This window comes from Haemaphysalis longicornis, unplaced genomic scaffold, assembly GCF_048455015.1.
Source record: "Haemaphysalis longicornis isolate Haplotype H1 unplaced genomic scaffold, Haemaphysalis longicornis Haplotype H1 scaffold_9, whole genome shotgun sequence".
NCBI classification, from domain to species: domain Eukaryota; kingdom Metazoa; phylum Arthropoda; class Arachnida; order Ixodida; family Ixodidae; genus Haemaphysalis; species Haemaphysalis longicornis.
In genome coordinates, this window is record NW_027526460.1 from 7408907 (window position 1) to 7427253 (window position 18347).

The window sequence follows — 18347 nt, forward strand, 5'->3', positions numbered from 1 at the left end:
TGTCGCTGTTTATTAATATTATTATTTTTGAATCCCTGTATAGTTCGTCAGAGGTTCTTAGTAGACTTACCTGATGATAACTTTTTTTTTTGTTGGCCCTAATGAGTAAAAAATGACCGGGCCATCTGGCCAATAACACGAAACCTGGGGAGGGGCGAAGCATGCACTGTATACATGTATTCAAAGATTGTAAGTCTCTCTTAGCACACAGCGCCAGACATCCCAATTACGAAGACGGTGGAGAAGGGAAATTGGAAACGTAGAACTGCAAATTTTAACACTAAAGTGACTACGGCACGGAATAGGTGTAAACAAGGAAGCGCGAACGAAAAGCGAGTGTCCCGGTGTGTTGTTCTGCGACGCGTTTTTCCCACGTACATGAAACATTTCTAGCGCGAGGCACTGGGAAACGAGTGTCCTGGTGTTTTAGTACCGCGACCACACGAGAATATGATGACGAAGGACGACGACAACATGAGCCGCCGACAGCCCGAGCCGCCAATGTGCTTAAATCAACTTTACCAGCAGTCATTTTCAGCCTTGGCTGCTATCAAGGAGACAGGTCGGCCAGAAAACAAACAAGCGGAGGCGATGAATGCGCCGCGTCACGTTGCAACGGCCTGAAGCGCACCCACCACGTCAACGGCCACTGTTGGCGAACGACAGCAGTATTGCCGGTATGGCGGGGTTCGAAATAGCAATTCATACAAAGAAAATGTGATCACTGCAGCGCCCCTTATGAGAAGTGGCAGAACAAAATAGCTTGGTTGCCGTTTTCCACCACGCGTCGCCCCAAGATGAACCGGTCACGTGATTAAAGCACTGGGAAGGCTGGTGATTGGGGGAGAGTGGCCGGAGTAGAGGGAGAGGGCTTGGTTGGCCGGTCCGGGCTGATGCATTTGGCATTGTAAAAATACAGGAGGCGATGGCTAGTGCATCATCCATGTTAACGTGACATCCAAGTTACGTAGCCACGTTGCGCTGGAAGCAAGGATCAACTATCGTAAAGAGGACGAATAAGGGAGCAGAGTGACGCTGTCGGGTACAGCAATGTTTACCCATGTCCCACTCCTTCCAAGATTCCGCCAGAACATCAATGGGGCCAGTCATGCCTCTGTGCATGCTTCACAAGCAGTCCTGGCTCCGGTCCACTTTGAAAACTGTTCTCGAACTGGAACGCAGACCTTGGATTTCTTCTCCATACATTCTGTGCAGCCCGCATTGCGACCGGCAACGAAGCACTACCTTTGTGAAGCGCAGACCTTGGATATCTTCTTAATACATTCTGTGCAACCCGCGTCACGACCGGCTACAAAGCACTACCTTTGTGACCTCTTTTCTCGAAATTGATGGCAATGCTGCCAACGTGCCCCACTGTATTCTATCTCATGTTCATGCGGACATATTATGTATAGTGTCGACCAGCACATATTATGTATAGTGTCGACCAGCACATAGCTCACTGCTTGCTAACTACAGGGTGCAAGATGAAACGCGGTAACGCGAACTGGCTAACTGCGGTGCTCGGTGACCTGTCAACTGCGCTGGCAAGCTGGGCTTCCTGCACCTCCAACTAAAGCGCCCTATCCTTCCTTGGTGGCAGGCCCATGAAGTGGGACCACAGCGGGCGAGGGCGCTGCTCCGCTTCACACCTTCTATTTTAGCCACTTTAACCGGGATACTGTGTGATGTTGGAACTGAAACTCCCGTGAAGTCACGTTTCAAGTGAGACACAGTAACAAGAAAAGCAAAAATAGGTCATCGCCATCACTCCTGTCGCGTACAAATGTGAACACTGAGTGCGGTGGTCGCTACAGTCACATCGCTAACTTTTGTCGCTCCCACTGCAAGTGTGAACAAGGCCCTAAGAGAGCACAACTTTCTTGCAGCACTATGGCGGCCAGCACTTGCAATGCTGTTTCTAATCCTAGTGATTTCTATGTCTGAAGAGATTGCTGATCCTCTGAAAACAGGCTCAAGATGCACCTATGCCAGTTAGTTGGTGCCATTCACTGGTTATTGAAACTCCCTGCACCTCAGATAGACTGATGAGAGATTAGTTCTCCAGAAACATTTTGAAGGGTAAGTTATAGTCCTGCTGTCTTTAAAGTACCTACACGTCTAAGAATCTTAACACCCTTGGCAAGGAAGGAAGGAAGAAAGGAAAACTATTTTTCTAGCTCCCTTACTCCAGGGCACCTTGTTGGGACTGAAGAATCGTCTCAATGTGTTTGATGTGCACAGATCATGAACTACAATTAAAACGACACTTTTTAAATATCAACCACTTTTCTTTTCATCATGCGTAACATGTGGAACCCCAAGGTTATCACACCAGATTTGCTTTACAGTTATAGTTAATACTTAACAAAGACGACAGAAGATTTTACTTATCACTTGCAAAGTGGCATACTAAATCCAAGCGACAAACCAAATACTGCATATGTACTATCGGATTATTTTTAAAATTCTGAACCTACCAAGCAAGCAAATTTTTCAGAGTTTAGTTTGTTTTTGTTCTGATAACAAAGGTTTGGTTTGTGTACAATGAAAGACATGTTGCAGTATCCCAAATGCATACCTGCCAACCTAGCAGCATGAAAATTCGGGAGACCGCATTCTGGAGGGGGCGGGGGGGTATTTTAGTATTACGGGATTATTGAGACTGGAGATTGACATCAGAAAGGGGCAAGGGTGTTTATTTTGAGTTGCTTTGTTCTTGCATAATAAAAAAACTCTACTCCTGGTTCTTGTAGCGGAGAGCGCCAACTTTACTTGTGAAGGGGACCTTTTCCCACGCCTTCTTTTGGTACAGTAAGGAGCGTGTCTCGCGGCCGTCCTTTGCACGCTATAAACAACCTGCCACCAGCGTCCAGATGTGCGGTGCATGCGGTACTATAGTGCTTAGAATATACTTAGGGGTACTCTACGGTATGGTTATAAGTAGGGGTGTGCGAATATCATTTTTTTAATTTCGAAGCGAATGCGAATAATAAAAACAAAGTTCGAATCGAATCGAATATTTTTCGAATATTTTTCGAATACGAAGACTTATTGTTTTTTGTAAAATGAATGTTTTCACCATCTAGAGACACAAAAACTGCAACTTTATTGCACAACAAATCACACAAAGTAAAATTAGGAATTACACAATACCATTGCACTCAACAGGTTAAGGTCTGCACTCACTTAAATGTTAACATGGAGAAAGGTTAACTGCTCGACATGTTCGGGGAGCAGTGACAACCTCCTGCTCGTCACCACTTTACCAGATACCGAAAACAGCCGCTCACTTGAGACACTAGTAGCTGGCATGCCCGAGCCCGTGCACATTGCCGCGCACTGAAACAGTAAAATCTTGATGATACTAATCTCGCGGGACTGCGAAAAATATTCGTATCATCCGAAATTCGTACGAAACAACACAGACCAAAAAATTTAGCGCTGGAAAAAGTTTTCGTTTATTTCTTTTCCTACAATCGCGTGAAGAAATTCGTGATTTTTTCTGCTTTTTTTAACCCCCGTGTGGCAAAGCAGTCCTTTCTGGAGCACGTAAAGCTTCGCGCTCGTCTCCTCACTCGCTGTGCCCAAGCTCGCTACACGCTGCAACAGCCAAGCGTGAACCGCATGGTGCGTTTTTGCACGCGATTCGCTCGCCTCGGCTCTGCGAGCGCCATATTTTCACGCCCACATCGACGATTTCGCGCCCGCGGTAGCGCCTACCTCGGTCAGAAAATGACGCACGGCGCGCGCGGCAGAATGGAGGAGCCTGACTACTTGCGATGAGATCGAGACAGCCGGCTTGGCTCCGCCGGATATGGTTAGGCTTAGCACCCCGGCAAATATTTTATGGGCGCTTTCACTAGCGGCGCGGATGATGTTTTATAGTACCGTTTTCGCGTGCATTATCAGCTCCTTTACCGCACAAGAAACTTCGTGTCTCCCTTGAGCCGCATTTTAAAGAGTGGTTAGAAGCGGTCGCTCCGCTCGAGCGCCCGCGCCACTTCGCGGCTGGAGCCGATCGACGCCATACGCCGCCGGCCGCGCCGCGCGCAGCGTGGGGGTGGTTTCGCGGCGGTGTCAGCGCGTTGGGCGTGCGCAGAGCGTTTTCGCGAGCAGAAAACAACAGCCCGGCCGTTTCTGGAGAAAGAGTGACAAACAGGGGAGCGATAGCCGTCACTTGCTCGTTCGGCAGTCGGGTGCCTCGCCGGCTCGTTCGTATCTTCCGCCGGGCCGCGCAGGTCCGTTCGTAACAGCCGAAACTTTTCCCGTTGCAAACGATGCAATTTCGCCGGGACTTTTCGGAAATTCGTATCATCCCGAAATTCGCACCCCCAGAATCGTATCATTGAGAGTCCACTGTAAATAAACACCGATACAGACACGCTCTGATTTTTTTTTTTTTTTTTTAGTTTTAGGTGGTTCGAATATTTCGAACAATAAAAGTGTCGTTCGAATCGAATCGAATACCGAAAAATTCGAATCGAATATTCGAAGTTTCGAATATTCGCGCACCCCTAGTTATAAGGAACTACGTGGTGGCGAGTGCTCTTCTAACCACTTTTCGGAAGCTTCGAGATAGCATTCGTACAATCGGGAGATATGGTAAAAATTCGGGAGTCTCCCGGACAATTCGGGAGAGTTGACAGGTGTGCAAATGTCTCCTCATGAACAAAATGCAAACCTATATGTTCACAGCCACCGCACCTGTATTGTCTGCAGGGTTTACCTATCTTGTGTGCTAGGCATGTTCTATGTTAAAGAAAAAACTTTGGCTGTGTGGAGGGTTGTCCCACACCTTACGATGACAGGTGTTGCACATTTGTTACACTCGGGAAGCACCTTCCACCTACTGTCCTAGGCAGAAAGGCATCGCTAACCAATGACGGCATAAAAGACCTAGTACTAAGTTATTGAGTGAAGGACAGTGATGGGTTTACCCAGAGCTACCGGCATTTACAAACACGGAGGTACGAAACTGAGGCGAGGCCGTGTGCGCACCCACCCGTTGAGGATGTTGTGGCCCCCGCCGTTGGTGTGGTGCGAGCTGTAGCCGTTGGTGCAGGGGCTGTCTGCCGCCAGGTTCCCTTCGCTGGTCACGGAGGGAGGGGAGAAGCACTTGCCCTGTGGCGGGGACTGGTCCATGGGCTCCACTGTGGCCGACCCCCCTTCCTCCTCGCTCGGAGGGAGGGGCCCACCACCGCCCACACTGCCGCTGTCCACCACACGCTCCACAACAATTGGTTCCCTACCATTCACACAGGTCTCTCCCGCCGGCGAGCCAGCCGCCAGCGTTCCCCCGACCCCTAACCCTAGAGACGCCTCTCCTGCCCCCTGCTCCTCTGCCGCGGGTGGCTGCTCACTCCGCAGCTCCTGCTGCTGCTGCTGCTGCTGTTCACCGGCGCCTGTGCCGGGGGCGGCAGCCTTATCTTCGTCGGAGAATGCCTTTCCGACCACCTGGGGCGACGACCGGCCCGACACGGACGGAGAGCTCTCCCTCTCGGGGGACGCCTGGGCATCACCAGTCTTGCCGGCGGAGTCCTTGCCACCCCTCCTCCGTGTGCGGCTCATGATCTCCTCCACCCGCTGCATGCATTGGGGCATAGTGGGAAGGGAAGGAACGCACAAGGTACTCAAGATGGGAAGCACTGGCAATTTTTCAGGGATTACTAAACTTTGCCATACTATCCCCAAATGTAAGACTGCTGCGCGTTGCAGTGCACCTGGTGCTGCGGCTTAAGGGGGGACGCGGCTTTCAGCTTCAGAAAAATGACCAAAACATCATTTTTTTGAAACTCACATATTCAGCTTCTACGTTTCCTATTCTGTGCGTCTGCAAAGTTTACTGGCATAAAAAAGTACTTTTGCCAGGCGTGATGACAAACTATCAGCGCAAAATGGCGAAAAAACGGCAATTTTCCGAGCGCTGTATCGCCGCAACGGTGCCACTGCACTGGGCGCGGCCATTTTGATATCGTTAGATCGGCCGAGCGATCAACTTTCCGGTTCCACTCGTCTCTTTTATCTTCGTTCATTCACAAACGCACAAATGACAGAAAAGAAATGACGCACAAATGAAGCTAGAAATAGATGCTGAAGCGCTATTGGTCCTCCGGTTAAGGCGCACTAAAACGACCCTCCTGATTGGGTGTCGCGGTGCAACGCAAGATGGCGGCCGCCTGAACCAACATTGGCCTGAACTGCGTAACGTGCGGTTTGAGTTCATTTTCGCTGCTTCGCTCGGCCAAGTTTCTGTTCAGTCTGTGGTATTCAACACTGACGTTATCGCGATGGGAATGCCTGAGATCGCGAGCCAGATTACGGAAAGTTGTGTGGCTCGAAAGGCGGAGCTCATCGAACGCTTCGTGGTGCGTGTGACTCTACCGCCGCCAGAGGTTTATTGTAACTGGTTTATTGCGGCTAGGTGTAACTGGTTTATCGTTTTGTGTGTGATCTCTTTGGCACTAGGGCCATGGCTACGTCGTCGCCCAGGTACACGCCGGGCTCTTGTCTCGGCGAAAACTTGATCCGTTTCTGCGCTGGTGGCAGGAGATCACCAGCATAGGTAGTTAAGACCCTAGCGAACAAATATAAACCAGCGAGAACATATTTCGAGCGCACATATCTACTCCAGAGCCAATTGAAACCGAAACCAACACCCACCTTCGAGCGCGATTTGATGTACCAGGCTGATCGACACCCGAATCCTCACATGAGCTGAAATCCGATCTCTAAAGCCGCATTCCGACTCTTCACTGCCACTCTCATCGTTAAAATCCAGAGTAGAAGGCGAAGATATGCGAGACGAGATGAGGCGGATTTCTTATCGCGCTCGCGTCAGTATGACGCCATGTTTGTTTACATTCGAAACCACTGCCCGTCAGAATAAAATATCTGATGCGTTGCCGCCTGGCGATAAAAAAAGAAACTTCACAAAAGAGAAAACTCCAGTTTTCAAACTACAGTCTAATCCCGCTACAACGAAGTCCACTTCAATGAAATTTCCGCTTCAACGAAATATTTCCAATTCCCCATCAGCTAGCCATAGAAGTCAATGCAACAAAGTCCTCGCCACAACGAACCATTTGTCTGGTTTGCTTTCGCTTCAACGAAATTTTCGATGAATTGGGCTGGGTTTGAACAATTATTTTACAATAAAATAAGCATAGCGCCAGCTATCTGTAACTTTTTAAACATTCAGGACGCTTAGTTTCACCGAAAACATGCGCGGTGCGCCCACACCGCCACCCAAAACTAAACAAAAAAAAAACTCATAGGCGGACGCCATTGTTTGGTGGTGATAACGATGTGGCTGGCCGTCTTTACATGAGGTGCAGGCCCGGTTCGCCAAGCCGGAGCTGCAGCCAATCTGCATCCAATTGAAATCGCACGAATGTGCCCCGCTGCTGGCGCGGCGCCGTCATGTATGCGTTGTGACTCGTGAGCAGCTGTCCTTGCCATTTTTCTTCTACCATTCTTCATAGCCAAGAGCAAAAATCATGTTTGCATGTTTGGTCTTGAAGCCAAGTCATCCTATCTAAGTCGCGAGCGCGCGGTCATGTTTAATGCAAGCGCGCGCGCGCGTCTTGCCTGCCAAGGTCAGTAGCTGCCGTGCCCTGTCAGAGGATAAGATAACGGCACTGCTCCTGCCACAAGCGAGAGGGGGCTTCGGACGGCCTAGCAGCTATCTGCAAGTAATCAGCTCGGTGAGCACGCCTTGTTGTGCAGCAATACGTTTTGCGCCTGCATTTCTTCACCCCCCTCCGTAACGCGTTGTTTGCGTGCAGTGAACACAGATAACCCATTGGTATGTTTGTTATCCGAATAAACATGACGTTATTGCGCGTCACTCCTTTTTCTAAACATTGTTCTAAACATTGTTTTTTTGCTGCCAATGATGCGGAAACATACGGGGCTATTTTTCGGGCCTTTCCGTGGTGTGTTGGAGCGGATTTCGCCTCAACGAATTTTCGCTTCAACGAAATTTTTCGCGCGTCCCATCAATTTTGTTGTAGCGGGATTCGATTGTATCTCCTAGATGTCGCTAGGTGTTCCATCGAGCGAAAATTTGTATTCTGCAGGCTCGCGAAACCATCGATCATATGCAATCGATGGCCTATGGAGCGGTCCCAAAAGAGTTAACAGTGAATTTTTTATAGAAATTATTGATACCAATGCATATAATCTATGGCTTAGGGCACACTGACTGTGCTGCGAGAAATATTGGATGCCTTGAATGCCTTGAAAAGAAGAAGAAGAAGAAGAGAAAAAACCCCAATCAAAATCTGTCTAGTGGTTGCGGTGGTATCCTCTCCACAAGCAACAGGGAATGCCCACTAGTGAAAGGTGTCTGGCCATTCCTGCACCTCAAGTGAGGAACAGGGGTCTCTACCTTTTAACCCTTTTCAATAACCTCCTGCACACTTAGGGCAGCAGACGCTCCCCCACAACATCCCTCCTAATTTCGCACGGCCTGCACACATAGTTCTAGTCGAGACAAGGCCCTCAACAGCCCATTCTTGGGGGGGAGACAAGGGAGAACGACGTGGTCCAGCACCCACCTTCTTCCTCTCGGCGCGCTCGGCCTCTTCCCGCTTGAGTCGCTCCTCCAGCTCCTTGCGCTGGCGCTCGGCCTCCTCGCGGGCCTTGCGCTCCTGCTCCTCGCGCTCCGCCTTCTGCTGGGCCTCCAGCTCCCGCCGCTCCCGCTCCTCGGCTTCCCGCTTCTGCTGCTCCTCAATGGCCCGCTGCAGCTTCTCTTCCTCCTGCCGCCGGAACTCCTCGGCCAGCCGCAGCTGCTCCTCCTCTGCGCGCCGCTGCTCTTCCTCCTCCTGCCTCTGCCGCTCCTCTTCCTGGCGCCTGCACAAAGACGGGGGGGGGGGGGGGGAACCTTTCCAAATGACTGACTAACTCGCAGTGGATCAAATCCACAGCAAAAAGTTTCCACACATTTCACTGCCGCGGGGCTCGGTTGCACAAGTGACGCCCCCACGCACCTGAGTTCCTCCTGCCGCTGGCGTTCGAGCTCGGCCTCCCTCTCGGCCTGCTCGCGGGCAAGGCGGCGCTTCTCGGCCAGCAGGGCCCGCGCCTCTTCCTCCGAGATGACACGTGGAGCCGGCTTGCTGGGCGTTGAACCTTCCTCGGCACTGGGTTCGGCACTGGGCACTGCTGGAGCCGGTGCAGGGGCATCGGCTGCTGCTGGGGAGTTGGCCTTGCCCTCAACCTGCCTGGCCGCGACGGGAGCCTCTGGTGGTTTGGGCACCTGCGATGAGGGTCCCAGAATGTCGGTTTGAACACAGCATTCACGCTTGGAATATTGTAGGTTGGGCACAGCAGGATTCTGGAAAAAGAATCGTGGTGGAGGGTGGCCGGATTTACCCTAATTCATAGAAGAGATGAAAACATTGTGTTGGTATTGCCAGGGGTGAGACAGCTGAATCAGATTTGGGAGCAAATTTTGGAGCAGCGAAATCTTAATTTTGGAGCAGAAGAACCTTGAATTGGAGCAGAAGAATGACATTTATTATATCACCTTAGGAGCCTAAAAAATCAAGTTTTTAGCAACTCACGGCGGAAAAGTGCACTTTTTAATCAGTTTTGAACGCACATAACACTGAAACAGCCTCTCAATAAAGTTTTTTTCTACCAGATTATCACAAGGTACGAACTGCACTACCTTTTTACAAACCATTTTAAATTCTTAGGTTCTATGCATAGATAGTGGAGCACCGTTGAAAATATCGAATTGAAAAGTTAAGCAATCTTAAGGCATTTTTATTACCATGTGAATGCCTAAATTGCTATTTTTGTAATCCCAGACTCGGCCTTGCGCACAAGTGTAGAGCCACGGCAAAACTTGCGCAAAGCAAGGTGACAGTCGTCGCACCCCACCAGCCCTCCAATTTCAATCCCCAAGGTGCACATTCACTACGATCGTAATTTGAGTAACGTTGGTATGTTTACCCGCCTCCCTCTTGGCATTAAATTTCAGTTCAGATAAATGAACCGTTATTACTGGCGTGAAATAATAGCCCGCCCCACTATCAGACACTGCTTGAACATTTTGCGGCGATGTAGCCTGCGCCGCTGCTGCTGCAGCGTCGATCGTTCCATTCACGCCACTCGCAAGCTTGCTGTGAAAGGCAGCAATAACTCAGTGTTTTATAAGACCGCAATGAGTCCGAAATTTCACTTCAAGCACGCACTGCGCCTCATACTCAAGGCCGAAACACGGAGAATTCGCGGGCGCCATGTTTTTGATGAACTCCCATCTTTCGAGACCCGCAACGTACCCGCAACAGATCAAACGACTAAATGTAAACCCCGCCACCCCCATAACTAAAACCAAGGTAGAAAGGCGAAGAGCACTCTGTCCGAACCCCAAGCAACTGCTTCACCTGGCGGCCACGTTTTCACATCTTCACCACACCAAGATGGCGGCGCCCAGTAATGTCGTTCCGGAGATAAATTGCCGTTTTTTCATCAACTTGCACAAGTAGTTTGACGCCTCAGTACACGTAAGTATTTTTTCTACAGGACTTTGCAATGGTTTTCGATGGGAAAACTTTAAAAACGCATAGAACAGAACATGTGCAACCCGACGTCGTGACTTTCGAAAAAACTATCTCGAGGACAATTTTATGCCCGTTTTTTATAGAACGATCAATCAATTGAACCTTTACAAACAGCATCACCTTGGGGGTGCTGGAAAATAATGCCGTCAGTAAGCACTTCCCCCACTGACACTGACTGTGAGTGTTAAAATCCTTGGCTCTCAGACTGTTCTGGAGCAGTCTGGCGCAATTTTTGCAATTTTCAAGCTTCTGGAGCAGCCTGGCGCAGGAAAACAAATTTGTATCTAATCTGCGCAATATGCGCAGCTGTCTCACCCCTGTATTGCGTGCCAAGAAGGGCAGCAAGTAGAGTCCACTTAGCAGACAAAAAATCTTATGACAGTCAATGCCAAACAACACCCCACTGAAAGCAATACTGCAACCACAGTGTGCAACATGGGCCTTGTAACCCATCTGTAAAACCTTCTGCATTGCCAAGTTCATCCCAAAGAATGCTTCAAGACAAAATATTATAAGCACAGCTGTGGTCGATTTGACCACCATAAACACAGTTCTTTTTTCATTAAAGTTTCATACTACTACTACTACTACTACTACTATGAAGGCAGTCTCGATGAGCTGTGCTCCACACTGCTATTCACAGCAGCTCATGTGCAACACACCCTAATGTGTGCACCTGTGCGTCAGAGTTGCATTCCTTGGTAGTGGCATGTGGGGTGTGTCCCGAGTCTGCCTAAACTGCAGTGATCAACATGCACTCTTCATCAGCACTGACCACAGGGTTCGTACAGGCTCCAAAAGCAAAAATTCAAGGGTTTTCGAGGACTTTCAAGGACCAGAAAACACATTTTCAAGGTCCTAATCTAATGTTTTATCTGAGATTATTTATAACTTTTTCAACACAATGCAAAAGTTTTTTATTGCACAATACCTAAGCACATTAGTGCACATTTATATAGGCGCTAACGGGTTTATGAATGCTCCCCCACCTTTTTTTATTTCATGATTCGCGTTTTTATTTTTTCTTGCTGTTTTGCTCATTCTGTCTTATTTCAAAACTTAGTTAATCCTGCCTGCATTTCTTGCTTGTCAGCAAGGGTATCAGATGAAATTAAATCGGCAAGTGTTGCTGCAAGGCAGGACAAACTATGTACACATCTGCTATTTGCACGTAAAAGCTAACGCAGATGGAGCACATGAGGCACAGCAAACATGCAATGAGCGAGCGTCCACAGACTTAATTGAAGATGCAAGATAGAGAACACAAGCCGGCTTTCACTGGATTGTATCCTGACATGAATTGGATTGAGCTGGATTGAGAAGTGCCTGCTTGCAATGTTGCCTTGTAATGAAAATTCACCAAACTTGTTGCAGTTTCACGCAATACACTTAAATTTGATTGTTGCAATGTTTATTTACATTCGTTAACACCAAAAATCCCCGACAAAACACTTTAAATTCTCATGAAAAGACAGGGCCATTGATTCTCTTCGGGAAAATCAAGGGTTTTCAAGGACCATTTAAAAATTCAAGGACTTTTAAGGCCTTGAAATAGGCACTTCTAAATTTAAGGGTTTTCAAGGTTTTCAAAGACCTGTGCGAACCCTGTGACCAGAACAAAGCAGCTTCCATGCCTGCAACGAGCTGCAAAATGTGAAAGCACACAAGCTCTGAAAGCTGCCACAATGCATTGGCTTCGTGAAATACGATCAGTCTACCAACCGTGATACTTTGCCCCGAATTTCATTTTCAAGGCTGCACAACCAAAGTGCCGACACTACAGCTGACCACACACACCGCTCAAATGAACACGCCAAGCACACACATGCAGCAGACGCGAGTGGGGGGAAATCACCTGAGGTACAGAAGATTCGGGCTTGCCCTCCGAGTCCTCGGGAGAAAGTGGCTGTTGTGCCCCATCCGCGACCACATTTGATGCCACCACATCGGGCGGAGCAGAGGGCGCTGCCGAAGGGGGCCTCACGGCCGTCATGGCCACGATGGGCGCCACTGCCGCTGTCGGCAGAGAGGCCGGGACGCCGCTCGGGGCGGGGCTGGCCTCCTTGGAAGGCGGCGGCGCGCTCTTCTCCCGGGAGGCCGCCCGCTCCTTGGGCTGGGCCTCCTTGGCAGCCGCCCTGGCCGGAGGCGCCGGGGGCCGCTGCTCCCTCCGGAAGGCGGCCGCAGCCGGGGGCTGGGGCTTCTGGGGTTTGCGCAGGTGGGCGGGCTTTGGAGGCACCTCCGGAGCCCCTTCTGCCCTGGGGGCTGCTTTCTTCTTCTCTGCTGCTGGCGCAGGACCTGCGGGCGATTGTACACGCGCTGAGCTGGGACCAAGAGCACTCGGCTACCAACCGTGGTAGAGGCACTGTCACATCAGACGGGAGTGCAGCTAAGCCCTGTGAAAGAGGAGCGCATCGTAGAATGGCACCTTTCCCAAGGCACTTTGGATGTAGAGGAATCAGCGGCTCGTCAGTGGGAGCAAGCTACAAATACTAGATACATATCATTTACAATGACCTGGGAATGAGTAAACTGTGTGCACCGCCCAAACTAAGGTACGAAATCAAATGGTCTCATTACGTATCCCTCATGATGTGATATCAGGCCATCCATAGTTTTTGCGGAACTCTAAGCAGTTGGTTGCTGGCATACTACAGGCTAGTCGGCGCCTTTTCTTTTAAGAAATGTTCTTTCCCCCAGTTTAGGCATTACCGAGTGCACCACACACGTGCCTTCCCTTCCTTCCCCGCCCTTTCATGTCATACAGTCAAACCCAGTTATATCAAACTCGCAAAAAGCACCTATCAGTTCGATATGGTGGATCATTCGATATAAGCAAGCTAAGGAATTGGACGTCATAAAAGCACATAGCATTCATAAAAACACTTTATTGGTGGAACTGCGTTAATTTCGCACATGCAGTCCTGTATCTTCTGCTTGAACAACCTCGCTGCCTGAAACAGCACGCACTTCTCCACACTGCCTAAAGGGTCGGAGCAGCTGAGGTCGCAATCTTTCCCAATTGCGAGGAAGCGCTGCACTTGTGCGAGCGTACCAATCACTTCAGAGGTTGTGGGGCAAAGAATCGTCGTTGCTTTCCCAGGGGTGGAAGCAGGGTCTAGCTTTTTGGAGCAGGCACGGGAGCAGCAAAAGTCTTATTTTGGAGCAGCTTTGGGGCAGCAAAAATCCCATTTTGGTGCAGGTTTGGAGCAATTTAGGGGCTACTTAGGAGCACTTTTGGAGCACACTGACGGCCTTAAATAATGCGGCTGAGCGCACTTTTAAGAGCAACTAATCCAAAAACTGCATTAAAAATAGAATTGGCCTGAATTATTTAGAAGGAGCGCAATAAATTAAATAGGAGCTGGCACCTTGATATTACCCTTTACTCGGGACTGAAACCTGCTTTTTGCCAATTCCTTTAAATGTAGCGACTTTTTGGCCTTTATTTGTATAATAATCAACACTATGTTACTAACAGTGGCTTCTTTTTTTTAAATTTTTTGGTAAAGTAGTTTCGAGCTAAAACAATCGCATGCAGTGCGCCGCCCCGCTGCCGCCGTCGCCACAACCGTGAAATCAGGCGTCGTGAATGTGCCCTACCCGAGCGGCGCTCGCCGAGCGCGCATCGTCTCGCATCGATATTCCCCAACACGAAGACGGGCGCCGTACAATATGATGCCGTATTCGCAGCAAGCTGCCGCCGCTGCGTCGACCGAGAAGGCAGGCATCATAGGCAGGCAAAGGTAGGCAGCGAACGAAGATGGCGATTTCACGACGCCTCATTCCGTAATAGACGCGAAGGCGAAAGCGGGCACGGCATCCCATCAAGACGCCCGCTTTCGCGGTCGAGTCGGGCCTCGTCGGCGCGCGAACAAGTACGGCGGCTGTGTGGTGCGCTGCACGCAACTGTTTTAAAGGAAAGTGATAGCGGCCGCCGCAGAAGAGCCCTTCGCGCGGAAGCTCGCATCGTCGCGGTTCTCGGTTCGTGCAGGTCCCGAAAAATTAGACTTCAATCACCACAGTAACTGCGTACTCGCGCAAAAATAATAATAATAATAAAAAAAAAAAACACTACTGATGCGAAGGATGTGCGAAGGGGTCGTTCGTTTTACTTCGAGCAGCTGCAAATTCCAGAGGCTAAATATGCCTTTATTTAGTGACACTAGCTTAACCACTTTGAGGAGTGTGCCGGCTGAATTTCTTCTCCACCCCGAGGGAAAGCCAACTTGGGGGGAGGAGGGGCACTTCTGCGGCATTTGGCATTCGATATATCAGTTGTCGCTGGCATTTTTGTTCTATATAAGCGTAGTTTTTGGTATGTATTGTCATTGTAAATGTACTGCGTCCAAAAATAGTTCGATATAAAGAATAATTCGATGTAAACGGGATTGATATAGTAGAGTTTGACTGTACGTTCAGTATCTGCTTGATGCACGTTCATGAAGCATCCAGTACTGGGGTGCATTACAGAGGGATTTTTTTAATGATGTTTAAAACCCACCGACGCTACACAGGCGATGAGGCACACCTTACCGGAGGGCTTTGGTTTATTTTTGACAACCTCGGGATGTTGAACGTGAGCCGAAATCTCAAACACATGGGTGTTTTCGCTATTCGCCTCCATCATTACAGAGGGCAGTTACCGTATAATGCGGAATATAGGTCGAGATTTTTTACAGAAAAATTTGCCGAAAAGTCACCCCTCGACCTATATTGCAGTCACTGGCAGTTGTCATCTGGCGACAGGGCAGCCCATCGAGCCCATCCAAACCCCAAAGGCACCATCGCCACCACCATCAATCGGACGCAACGCCATCTTTGTTTTGTTGCTTCTCTCGCTGCCGGCGAATGTGTGCCTGCTATTTTCTTCTTGCTCAAAATGAGTTTAGGCACTTGGTGCCAGTTTACAGCAGCATTTAACAGAAAAGTTGGGGGTTTTCCAAGGCCAATGACGTGTCCGCCTTGCGCCAGTTCGGTATCACCAAAAGAAGTTGCTAGCGGCGTTAGCTGAAGGGGCAGCTCTCGGTATGCAACGCTCGGAAGGCCTCATTTCATGGGCACTGCTCTGAGCACCTGTGCTGCTCTACAAAAGGGCAAATTTTGTCCGCTAGCGTCGTGCGATGTCTCTACGAATGGATACACCAAGTTGTTTGCTGACAGCCTGCACAGACTGGCTGTCGCTCCGGTCTGCACACGAGTGTCACATGCTTTGCACTCGCTTCACGATGACATCATCTTGCGAGTGTTTAAGTGCTGCATAAGCAATTCCCTGGACTGCACCGAGGACGACCTGCTGTGTGGGCGACAGCGAGCCAGAAGCAGTCGTCCGAGGATACTTCAGACTGTTTTAAATGAGTAATCTGAGACGAAACAAGTTACAGTCTCAATAAAACAATGGTTGGTACCTAATTATTTAATTTTTTTTTGCATTTTTCGGCTACAAGGTAAGGGGGTCGACCTATATTCCGCCTCAACCTATATTCCGCATTATACGGTACTCCGTACCACACGCACACCCAGTTCTGTTTTGTACCGAGCCTCTTAGCATTAACCTTTGCAAATGAATGTCGGACACGTTTATCGGTTGGGCCACATGATGAAAGGTGCTCAGAAAAAACGACCCCAACTCCTGCACAAAAAGGTGCAATCCTCCTGTTTTAAAGGGACACTGAAGTGATATGTAAACATTGCGGGATTACTAGCGCAAATTGTAGTCCGGAGTCCCCAGGCCATGTTTCAACCACTCTAGGCGCGTTTACGCGATTTTATTTAGTAGAAAAACTAATTCGAAAATGATGTCCTCCTCTCTTTACGCTCGCCCATTTTCTGTGGAGTTTTCGTGTGACGTCAGGAGGGGATGAGCTGGCAATTGGCTGCGCCACGGCCACCACGGCTGCGCTACTGCACGGCTCCCCGGCCGACAGAGTCAGTCGGCCCAGCGTTTCGTCCGCCGGCCGCCGGCGGGTCGTCGCAATCAAGGAGGTTAAAAAAAAATTGCTTGGTCGCAATTCGCTCGCTTAGTTGAAACGAAGCCAGGACACGTTTGTGAATGGAAGAATGTGCCTTTCTTTACTTGGTTTGTTTGTACACTGCATCTAGCTCCAAGTCAAGGTCGCTTCTCACAAGCGCTGCACAAGCGCACATGCAACGCTTCGCTGACTGGTATGCCAGTAGGAAAATATAAGGCCTCTTGAAGGCGGGAGAAGAGTCAGCGAAGTCAATATAGGTACTAAGGAAATAAAATCAACTGATATTTTTACCGTACAGCGTAAAACTAGGGCGCGGGAAGCGCTTTTTTGCGCTGGGCGAACAAGCACAGCGGTCAGCAGCACGACTACGCATCTGCGAACGCTTTTCCATCTACGAAATGCAATTGCTAGATGTGAGCTACTGTGGAAACTCGGGCGACGCTTACTGCACGATCGCAGTACAACAAATACTCACCTAAGTTCCTTGAAATGCCAAAACTAAATAAAAGTGTAAACCGGTTGTACAATATATACCCTATTCGCCGCGAGCTCGACATGTAGGTGGCGACAGCGTCGCGCTGCTAGTGTGGATGCTCCGCTGAGCGGCCCGTAAGAATGCACACTGTGGGCGCGCTTCGTGCCTTTTTCTCGCCGTATGTGCGCACGAAAGGTGCAAACAAGAGTGGTATGCTGTAGTTCGGTTCCTCAGCGTTGAATGTATAGCATGGAAGCGGCAGTCAGTTTTCATTACTACGCCAAAAATAGCGACGACTCATCGGGAGTCTCAGAATGGCCGTAATTGTGACAATGAACTTGTACGCTGTAGCTCGTAGCAAGCTCGATCTTTCCAGACTATGGCTTTGAGCCTTCAATGAAAGCATAAATAGAAACAAATCAGGAAGCCTCAATCTCTGAAATTCAGTTTAAAACGGCAATCTCAATCGCTTTCACTGGTAGCATGACGCATTCTTGCATTTGTGGGATGCCCTAATGGGTAACACCAGTTAACTGCCCCAAAATTCTTTCTAACAGCCTACGATATTTTTTGTGTGTTCAAAGGTAACATAAAGTTAGTGAATTTTGATCAGTGCAGAGATATAAATGTAACCGCTCTAACGGCTCCTTTAAATGAAAATTTAGCGACGAGGGTTTGATGAATAACGGTTTCGGATCGCTTATTTACGGCTCTCGTCTCAAGTGAACTTGCGAATTGAATTGTCAACGCACGCAGTACAATCAACATCTCATGTTTAGCTATGTTTTCGCAAAGTGACAAGCCGGTTTACACCTCACAGCGAGCACAAATTTTCTGTTACGGCTGCTCTGTTGACCCTTTGCGTTCCTTTTAAAATGTAACAGGTGCCTGCTACAGCGAGATGTGTTTGCATTCTTGCGTATAAGGTCGCTTACGAACCCTAAAGATGGCAATAAATGAAGTTGCGCTGTTGCAGATGTAGTAAAACATTTCCTTTTTATTTCTCGTTGCGAATCAGCGCAACGGGTTCCCGGTAACTACTTCGTTTTGTAAACTGAATATCGCCTTTGTCTTGGCATTTACTTCTTGAGGATTGGTTAAAAAATAAAAATTCTGTGCAATGCGTTATTTTTTTTTCGAGAAGGGGGGGGGGGGGGGTCCTGCCAACGTTGCAAGAGCAGCGAGAACGCATGTAACGCGAAAAGCCAAACTATGGTTATCACTATTACTTACAATTGAAACTACACTAGGCGTCGTGTTCTGTAGCGGTGAAAAAGCAGTACTTCTACACGTATTTTCAAAACTGATTAACCCCCTTTTGTCCGAGATTGT

The 18347-nt window shown here is 49.1% G+C and overlaps 1 protein-coding gene across 18 annotated transcripts in view; it reads right to left on the bottom strand.

Moving 5' to 3' along the window:
* Nucleotides 1–18347, bottom strand: part of LOC144152645 (uncharacterized) — a 93359-nt gene that overhangs the window by 4801 nt on the left and 70211 nt on the right. For all 18 annotated transcript variants that reach the window (XM_077684011.1, XM_077684008.1, XM_077684005.1 and 15 more), the window contains 4 exons: nucleotides 12427–12866; nucleotides 8994–9259; nucleotides 8562–8856; nucleotides 5006–5586 (listed from right to left, as the gene is read on the bottom strand). In XM_077684011.1, coding sequence (XP_077540137.1) covers nucleotides 5006–5586; nucleotides 8562–8856; nucleotides 8994–9259; nucleotides 12427–12866 — 1582 coding nt within the window. The remainder of the gene's footprint in view (nucleotides 1–5005; nucleotides 5587–8561; nucleotides 8857–8993; nucleotides 9260–12426; nucleotides 12867–18347) is intronic.